The 10,594-nt window shown below is 36.5% G+C and overlaps 1 protein-coding gene across 4 annotated transcripts in view; it reads right to left on the bottom strand.

Annotated features, from left to right (window-relative positions):
* Positions 1 to 7,904: 7,904 nt before the first annotated feature.
* LOC127873303 (serine/arginine-rich splicing factor 4-like) overlaps positions 7,905 to 10,594 on the bottom strand; it is a 252,711-nt gene continuing 250,021 nt past the window's right edge. For all 4 annotated transcript variants that reach the window (XM_052417110.1, XM_052417109.1, XM_052417108.1 and 1 more), the window contains 2 exons: positions 10,294 to 10,413; positions 7,905 to 10,128 (listed from right to left, as the gene is read on the bottom strand). In XM_052417110.1, coding sequence (XP_052273070.1) covers positions 9,849 to 10,128; positions 10,294 to 10,413 — 400 coding nt within the window. In that variant the 3' untranslated portion in view covers positions 7,905 to 9,848. The remainder of the gene's footprint in view (positions 10,129 to 10,293; positions 10,414 to 10,594) is intronic.

Below are 10,594 nucleotides of genomic sequence, written 5' to 3'. Positions count from 1 at the left end.
TGTCCGAAAACTTAGAGACACAAATAATTGACGAAAACTCGTGTGTCCGAAAATAAAGAGTCACGAAAAATAATTAATTTTGCTAAAAAAGGGGGTGTCCGAAAACTTAGAGTGTCCGAAAACATAGAGTAATTACGGTATTCTTAAAAACAGGTATCGTCCGGGAAATGCTGAGTAGAGACGGGCTGCATCTGAGCATTAGGGGAACTGCAGCAGTTGTAGCATGCGTGGAGCGAACAGTGAGGCAGCTTTTAGTCAGAGCTCCAGCGCCTGCTCCTGCTGCAGCCAGAGCTCCAGCGCCTGTTCCTGCTGCAGCTCCTGATTGTGCCACAGCTCCAGAGCTCAATGGACTGCCAGAGCTCCTGCGCCTTCTGCTGCAGCTCCAGCGCCTGCCAGAGCTCCAGCGCCTGTCAGAGCTCCAGTGCCTGCCAGAGCTCCAGCGCCTGCCAGAGCTCCAGCGCCTGCTCCTGCGGCAGCTCCAGCGCCTGCCAGAGCTCCAGCGTCGGCTCCTGCTGCAGCTACTGCTCCTGTTCCTGGAAGAACAACAGCCCGACTGTACAGCGACGTGGTCAGAGAATAACCATCTACAAGAACACCGATGGCGACCCCCAAGAAACACCAGCTAACACAACACCGACGAGGACAACAAGAGGACAACACGGAACCACACCGACGCGGACTACAAGAGGGGGGAAAGGATTCACATCACCGACGCCGGAACGCAGAATAACACCAGCAACCACAACACCGACGAGGACAATTGGAACCACAGCATCGAACCGGCCACCACAGGAGCACCTCGAACCATAAAGACGCGGAGTACAAGAGGGGGAAAAGGAACCGCAGCATCGACGCCGGCACCTAGAATAACACCAGCAACCACAACACCGACGAGAACTACTAGAGCAGATCAACCGACTAGAACGCCGTTCACTGGAGGAGGTTATGATGTTCCTTTTTTTTTTTAACTGGTCGATTTTTAACGAACTCGGAAGCTGTAGATATTTTACAACAAGAATGTAGTGATTCTATAATAACTGAGGTGCCTTTTAAATCGAAACCATGAATAGTTTATTTATATTCAGATAATGGAAATACTCAGAACAAAGAGGATTGGCGCGCGGACGGATATACATGGAGAAATAACGGGAAAAGATTATTTGAAAGCGAAGGATTTTTTGTAGAAAAGCATTCGTTTACGATTGTTAACAACGGGGAAGTTAGTGCTAAATTTCAAAAACATGCATTTAGGTTTAGCGAAAAATATAATGGTAAAACGTTAATTGTTTATTACGGGGATATTGACGAATATGAAAATATGCCTCATGGAAATCACAAACGTGTTAAACCATCGTTAATTTAATCCATACAAAGGCGAAAAGACGAAAACCCACAGAAAATATACAATTCTTTAAAATCCCGATGAATTATTGCAAGGTACTTCAGTACCTAGAAATAATAGGCAAGTGCAAAACATACAGGCGTATTTTCGTAAGAAAACTAAATTATCGCATGATTCGTTGAATGGTTTACATTTGTTGGTCAATCAGTTAGATAATTTCATTTTAAGTATCAACACTACGCCTGATTTAGAGGTTATTGTAGGGAACAACGAAATATTTTTTCAATCGCATACTATGTCTTAAAGACGAAACGGTGAACGTGTTTTATGACACTAATTTCTGTCTAGGCGATTTCTACGTGTCCGTTATATCTTTTCAGCATTTGATGTTCCGAGAAAAGCCAGTTATACCACTAGCATTCATGATTCACGAAAGAAAATTTCAAAAGTGCCACGCACAGTTTCTTGAATTAATTAAATCTAAAATTCCGAAGATGGCTAATTCAAAACTTTGCGTGATTATGGACTACGAAATAAAAATCGTAAACGCTTTTAAGAATTGCCTTCCAAACGGTTAAGTTTTGATTTGTTGGAATCATATCTTGAAAGATTTAAAGTTTTGGCTCACGAATCATGGCGCTAAAGAGGATGACAAAATGATTTATGATAAAGATATTAGATCTCTGTTAACTTGCGAATCCCTTGATCAATTCAATGTAAAGTATGAAGAGCCAAAAATAAAATGGAGTGAACCGATTGTAGAATACTTTGATAAAAACCTAAGCGAAACAATAAGAGAGCACGCGGGTAGATGGATTCTCGAACAATATGACAATTACAATACGTATTCCGGCATTACAAACAACGCTGCAGAATCTATTAACGCGGAACTTAAGCGACTTGTTGATTTTAAAGAGAGGGAAATTGATAGCATTGTTTTATTTTTTAACTACTTGCAATGGAACAAAGTAACCGAACTTATACGCGGTTTTTGTGGCGAAACTGAATGGTACTTACTACCGCGATTCCATTACACTAAACTAGATCCCGACACAGTAGAAATTCCTAAAGCATGTTGTCAACCGGATAAGATCATAGATTTAATAAGAGCTAACATAACTTCTTTAAATCAGCCTACTTCAGTTCCTTGTACGTCGGAAGACATTGATATTGCAGTTTCTACGGCAAACGACGTCCCGGATCAGTTACAAACACAAAGTCGTACTCAACATTCATTGGCCTTAAATACACTCAGTAATAACGGTATTGTCTTAGTTCCAGAAATGGGCGCTTTCATGGTAAAAGGTTCCAAAAATGATAAGTATTCTGTGACACTCTTTCCAAACGAAAAATGTAACTGTCCATCAACTACGCGCTGTTATCATATTATCGCTGCTATGCTTGCCATCGGAATGCCAATACCTAATGAAAGAAAGAAACGATATCTATATTGAATGCAACGATGTCTATATTGGCTGCGTAAATGGCCAGATAACGCAGCCTGCAATTAGCAGTCTGCGCTAAATGCCGCGTTTTATACACACCCCTGATTTGTTGGTTTGCTCTTACAATTATAATGCTGGATAAATGTGCTAATAGCGATGATTTATATTATAAATATTACTTTTAAATGTAATAAGATGAGGGATTTTGTTACCCGCTAGGCGTCAGATTGCTTGAATTATTTAACCGAAATCCGGTTATAAAACACTTTCGTATCAAAAACATGTGGAGACATTTTTGTGTTTATGTTTTCGGATTTCGGTAAATACTATTATAAAAGTGTTATTTTATTATTAATACCACCATTACACGTAGTATCGCAGAGGTTACGGTACACACACAAGCGTTAATTGGCGTTCATAACTTACCAAAATACCCGTTATGTAGCTAGCCATAATTAAAATCTAGTATTTGCATTTTATTTATTGTCCAATCTTTATTAAATTTGGTCAGAAGATTGGTCTCAATGATATCTTGGATGAGTTTGAAAATGGGTACGTTTGCTTGAAAAACATGGCTGCCAAGGGACGAGGCATTTTTCCTTATATGGCTATAGTAAAACCTTGTTAACACTCTTAGAGGCCACATTTATTGTCCGATCAACATGAAACTTGGTCAGAAGATTTGTCCCAATGATATCTTGGACATGTTTGAAAATGGTTCCGGTTGCTTGAAAAACATAGCCACCAGGGGGCGGGGCATTTTTCCTTATGTGGCTATATATGGATTTTGTAAAACCTTGTTAACACTCTAAAGGCCACATTTATTGTTCGATCTTCATGAAACTTTGTCAGAAGATTAATCCTAATTATATCATGAACGAGTTTGAAAATGGTTTGGGTTGGTTGGAAAACATGGCAGGGGGGCGCGGCCTTTTTCCTTATATGGCTATAGTAAAAGCTCGTTTACACTCTAGTTAAATATTCTCGTAGTTAAATGTAGTATTATATCGCAGAAAATTACTAAAGAAAAAACTGTTCATAGCTTCAATTGCTTGAATTCCAAGCATGAATGCACACTTAATTACTCCAACTGACCCTTATCAGCTGCCTGGGCACAAATCAATACACATCTCTGAGTGAACCTTGTTGTTCTATTTTTAGATCAGCAACTTGATACCCATTTGTGCTTTTTTTATGTGTGGCACCATAGATAAGAGGAGATAAAAAATTTAAGACACACAGTTTATTGATGAGGTCTGAATTTTTTTGTGCGATTATCAAAGATTTGTGTTTTAAAACGGTTTTATTGATTTTTTAATAGGAAATATAATTGCAAGGCGAGTCTGAAAATAGTTCATGTTTAAAAAAAATAAGGATCTCTATGGGGTGGTAGTTTTTTGTATGTCTACAGTTGTTGATAGTGAAACATTATGAATACTTTGTCACATTTTTAGTTCAATCTGAATGACACTTGCTGAGTACAAATGTTGTTATCAATCTTGATTTAGTTTACTCAATTAGCTTTAATAATATCATCTTCAAACATGGTGACTTCTTCATGAGCATAATACTTTTTGCTCATGGTGAACTTTTGTGATCACCTTTTGTCAATTTTCTGTCTTCCGGTGTGCGTCATGAATATTTGCCTTGTTAACACTGTAGAGGCCACATTTTTAGTCAGATCTAAGGCTTTTTATTTTTATTATGAACCTTAACTTACACACAATTTTCAAAATTTTAAAGAAAATCATACTACTTTTAATAATATCATACTGAAACCAAAACAAGAGCATCGCCTTGCGGGTGCAGACCGCTCATCTATTTTCTTTTTAAAGGTGAAGGGACTCTCATTTTCAATCACAAAGGAGGGAGGGGTGGAGTGAAGAGGTGTGTATAGTGTGGGGGCGTGGACATTTATTACATTATCTTCTAAAAATGCGGAAAAAAATGCAAAAAAAAAAATAAAAAAATCGGGAGGGGAGGGGGTGGGAGGATTCTTGGGTGCGATTGTTGGACGGTATTTCAAACATAAAATAATAAAAATAAATATTTGTGTTTTTTAACCGTTTCAAAAAAAAAATTGAGGGTGGGGGGTTGGGGGGGTATAGTGTGAGGGTGTGGTGGTCATTTGTGAGATGATCTTAAAACAAAAAAAATAGGGGGGGGAATTCGGGGGGGGAGAGGGGGGGTTGGGTGGTATTCTTGGGTGCGGTGGTTGGACGGTATTTCAATCATAAAATAATAAAAATAAATATTTCTGTTTTTTAACCGTTTCAAAAAAAATAATTTTGGGGGGGGTGGGGGTGGGGGAGTATAATATAGTGTGAGGGTGTGGTGGTCATTTGTGAGATGATCTTAAAAAAAAATTAGGGGGGGGAAATTCGGGTGGGGGAGGAGGGGATGGGGGCGGGTATTCTTGGGTGCGATGGTTGGACGGTATTTCAAACATAAAATAATAAAAATAAATATTTGTGTTTTTTTAACAGTTTCAAAAAGAAAATATGGGGGTGTGGTGGGGGGTATAGAGGAAGAAGCAGCAATAATGGGTGTAAACATTCCATATTACATAGCTTGGTTGTTTATGTGACTGCTAAACAAATTAAAAATAATTAAATCAAACAAGAAAAGCCTATCAGAGAGAACATATAAATAAAATGGAACGTTATAAACCCAATGACCTATGCATGTAGATTACAACTGGGAAAGTCGGTCGTATGACGTCACAAAAATCCATTATGACATAATGACGTGAACAAATTCCAAGGGCAGTCCTAAATAAAAATATTAATGGGGCTGTGCTACTAATAAAACAAGTTTAGGTGATTTAATATTAAGAAGCAAATGAATAAAAATGGTAATTCCATTAAAGCGACATTATTGGAATCAAACAGTATATAGGTGTTTTGACAACTGAAGACAGAAATGATTTGATGTACGATTTGAGTCCAAATGTAGTTTACATGCAGATTTGTTCATACGACACAATGACACAATTTTATTCAACAGTGAAAAATGCCTATAATGTAGTATTCATGCAGATTTGTTCATACGACACAATGACACAATTTTATTCAACAGTGAAAAATGCCTATAATATCACTAATGATTCCAAATTTTAAGGGAAGAAAGATACAGTGAATCGAAAACCATCAAACACGTGTTTTTAAGTACATAAGCATCGTATCCTTTTGATAAAAACAAGTTAATTAAATTGAACAGTTTAATATGAACATTTGGTTTAACATATTTTAATTTGCGGACACGCTTCAAAACATCTCCGTAAAATGATGGATGGGAGATTCCATTATTTAAATGCCACTTTAAAGAAACATTATATTTTGAAATTAAATCACCATACTTAGAGTAAAATCTAGCAAATTTATTTCTTTGGTTATGATACAAAAAGCCTTGTTTTAGCAATTTTTTAGTTAATATTAGATTACGATCATTAAAATCTTTAATACACGAACATGCTCTGGCATAACGTACCAACTGCGAAATGTAAATACCATAGGAAGGTCCTTTCAAAAATTTCAAAGTTAAAATCGTCCCGTTTGTCGTATAAACTAGTTTTGATCAAATTATTATTAATAGTTAAATGTAAGTCTAAATACGCAGCGTCTGTATTGGATATACACGATCTATTTAAGACTAGTTCTTTTGGGTAGATTGTGTGAATATATTGTTCAAATAATGGATTATCTAAATTAAGTATGTCATCAATGTACCTACTAGTAAGGTTAAAACAATTAATCAAATCTACTTGCTTAGTTTTAGATAATTCTAACATAAATTCGCTTTCATAACAATATAAAAAAAGGTCAGCTATAAGTGGCGCACAATTAGTACCCATAGGAACGCCAATAATTTGTTTAAATATTTTACCATTAAATTCAACAAACAAGTAATCCAAAAGAAAAGTAAGTGCTGAACAAAAGTCAAGACCAGTCCAAATGATGTAATTATCTAATATCAGATTAGTAAAAAAGCTGTTTTAGTGTTTAAAGCTAGATACAAACATTTCTCTCTAGCAAAAGTTTTTTCAATCAAAGAAACAAGTTTGAATTTTATTAAAGCGTGAGGAAGCGTTGTATATAGTGTCGAAAAATCATAAGTACTTACCTGTGACACCTTATATTTTTTATTTTCAATTTTATCAATAACTTCTTAGGTGTTTTTTATTGGCCAAAATAGGTTAATATTACTATTTCCATAAACTTTATTACAAAATTTAGCTATATGATATCTAATAGCACTCAATGCAGATGTAATATACACTGATAATTGTTTGGTGGTACAAGACACTGAATTAGCGATAAAACGACTTTTATATGGCGTCTTATGTAATTTAGGTATCCAGTAAAGTGATGGCAATTTCTTGTCAGTAATATTGACTATTACATTTAACTTTATGCATTGGGCAATATGGTCGGTAATAATTTCATTAGGTTGCTTATTGTACTCACAATATGATGTAGTTTGTGAAAGTTCTTGTGAAATAGTTTGAACATAAAACACTCGTCATATTATGATAACATTATTAGCAGCCTTATCAGCAGGAACTAAGACGAATTTAGATTTTAAGTCTTCAAGCAATTTACAGAGATTTTGTTTATTAAATTTAGGTGAATGTGGTAGGGCCAAAGGATGTGTATCATAAAAACATATTTTATTCATGGCCATACTAAATATTTTTGTTTTCCAATCATTGAGTGCAGTAATTTCAGCATTTTCCTTCCTGCACCATTTAGTGCAATAATCATGTAAGGATGTTACGATATTCTTAATGCAGTCATCAAAATCAACAGGAATAGGCAGTCTGTACTTAGGGCCTCTGCGTAGCAAATTTCTAAGGTTTTATTTTGAATGAAATTAAGGTTCCCAGTAATAACATGTCCAACTGGACCATATATAAACCTTACCATTCAAAACAAACAAGATCAAATGCCAGCTACTTAACGGCTAATCTGGGACACTTTCACACATGCATTAAACCCCTTTTTCTGAGAGCACAGCTCATTTGTTATACACACCGCAGTTGTTACTGTGACTGCTTTACCTTGACTTTGTCTGAAGATGTAATCTATAGAGTTCAAGCAATAAAGCAAAACACCAAATACAAGTCTTTTGTTTTATTTACAATAATTTCAACAATATGACATCAAAAAGTCCAATTGTTACAACAACAACAACAATCGGTACATTATAATGGAAACAAGAGCTGTCTCCATCGGAAGACATATGCCCCTGAAAAACGCTTTTTGAAAACCTAAAGGCATATTTTGAAACCTGAACGCGGACCCTAAGTTCAAGGTCAAGGTCTTAGGGGTCAAAATTTGTGTGCGTATGAAAAGGTCTTGTCTATATACACATGCATACCAAATATGAAGGTTACATCTCAAGGGACAAAGAAGTTATGAGCATTTTTCGAAACCTAAACACAGATTTCGAAACCTAAACGCGGACCCTAAGTTCAAGGTCAAGGGGGTTAACATTTTTGTGCATATGGAAAGGCCTTGCCCATATTTTTGTGCATATGGAAAGACCTTGCCCATATAAACATGCATACCAAATATGAAGGCTACATCTGAAGCGACATAGAAGTTATGAGCATTCTTCGAAACCTAAACGCAAAAGTGTGACGGAAAGATAGACGAACTGACAGACTGACAGTGCCATCACTATATGCCCTCCTTCGGGGGCATAAAAATATACTTTCACTAGGTTCAAACTGATCTCATGTAAACAGTTTGCAATTTATAATAATTACCACACTAAAAAAGAGTATTTGCGGAGCTTTAACTTAAAATCAAGTATAACAAGAGCACCGCATAAAGGGTGCCACGCTCGGCTGCGAGTGCAGTTTTGAATTAAAAAAAGCTTGTCATAATTTATTTTTTTAGAGGTCACAGTGACCTTGAACTTTGACCTAGTGACCCAAAAATGGGTGTGGCATGTAGAACTCGTCAAGGTGCGCAGCTACATATAGAGATTCAAAGTTGTAGGTTTAAGCACTTTGATTTTAGAGCCAATGTTAAAAAAAAAAAATGTTAAGGTTTTAGCACAATGCGGACGACGGATGGCGAGCTCGGATTTTCTCCGACAGCCGAACTTAAAGTCACAGATGTTAAACTGACATGATCATGACAAACTCTGTTGATTAGTTACATATTTGTACATATGCAAATCTAAACGCAAATCTTTACAAAACGTCTATAACTGATAAGAGATTCTAGCACACCTAAAGCATCCATTCTACAATAGCATAACATAACAGAAAGTTGAAATGTCAGTGAATGCGGGATTGCCATTATGTGAAGTGCTACAAAGTGGATTTCCTTCTTACTTGTTTTATCTGACTCGTTTGTTGGAAAAACTATCAAAATATCATTTGACACTTATCAGTTTGTTTAATTAAATTATTAGTATTTTGTGGCATGGATTTCATTATAATGACCAATTATGGAGATGTCCACCAATTTTCAGGACTTGTCTGAGGCTACGTTTTTCACTACAGCTGATCGTGTGAACACACAAAACTATCAACTAAACTGAAAGGGACTTGCTGCAGAGAAAGTTACCACAAGTCTATACCAAGTGTTTGGAATACATTGCAAGTTTTTTTTTAAATAATCAGCTGCAGGATGGTTGACACTTTTTCTTTATGAATGTCCTGTACTGGTATTTGTAATGCGCACATGACATACCGGGTTAACTGTTTTTAGAACTCACAATCCAAACTAAAATTCCAATAACTATAACGGAGAAGACATTTACAGAAGCCTAGCTAAACTTGCGTAAATATTTAAACTCTAAACTTAAAATGACTTCAACTCGACTACAGTCAATACCATTCACTTTCACACTCAGTCAAGCACACTCAAAAACTTCATGAAACGAAGGAATGAAAACAACAATTTACATATGCTTGTGAGTCATGCAGCTCTTGAAACTACCAATCAAAATTCTCATGTAGAAACCTTTATGTCAAAATGATGCTCAAGTCTGAACAACAAAAAAGCATGTCTGATAAAAAATATGACTCCAATTATTTTTTAATTTTAATCTTTGTCAACAGGAACCTGTTCATCTCCATCATTCCTCACTGGAGATTTAGACTTGGACTTTGATTTAGACCTTGACTTCGACTTTGACCTTGAGAGGGACTTATCCCTGGAACGGGACCTCGACTTCGACTTTGACCTCCGTTTCTCGCCACTGCGTGACCTTGACCTTGATTTGGACCTGTTTCTGGAGCTGCGGGGAGACCTGCTTCTGCTGCGACTTCTTGAACGACTGCGTGAGCGGCTGCGACTTCGTGATCCTCTGGATTTGCTTCGACTGAAACAACAGGACAGTGAGCCATTGTACATTCTGTGTAGTCAAATATACAGGGTTAATATGCCAAGCAGCAACTCCTGATGTAAAAACTTCATATAATTTGCCAATGATGTCATATTCATAATCTTCCAAAACTTGACCAAACTAAATTAATACACCACCCACCTTCTACGCCTCTGACTTGGTCGGTCCTCAATCATGCGGATTTTGCGTCCATTGATGTCCGTACCATCCAGCTTCTCTATAGCCCTCTTCATGTCACTCTTCTTAGCAAAATCAACCACTCTAAAATGGAAGCAAGCAAATAATGAATTTTCACTATTTTTTAAAAGCATTTCAATCATATCAAGACAGTCAGTAAATCCTATTCTTCTAAACTCATCCACTCTTTTTCTGGGTAGGCTAGATTGCAAGTACAAATATTTATTCCAGTGACTGAAAAATGCCCAACTTAAATAAAAAGAAG

The sequence above is a fragment of the Dreissena polymorpha genome, chromosome 3 (genome assembly GCF_020536995.1).
Source record: "Dreissena polymorpha isolate Duluth1 chromosome 3, UMN_Dpol_1.0, whole genome shotgun sequence".
In the NCBI taxonomy this organism is placed as follows: domain Eukaryota; kingdom Metazoa; phylum Mollusca; class Bivalvia; order Myida; family Dreissenidae; genus Dreissena; species Dreissena polymorpha.
This window is presented reverse-complemented; position numbering and strand designations above follow the sequence as displayed.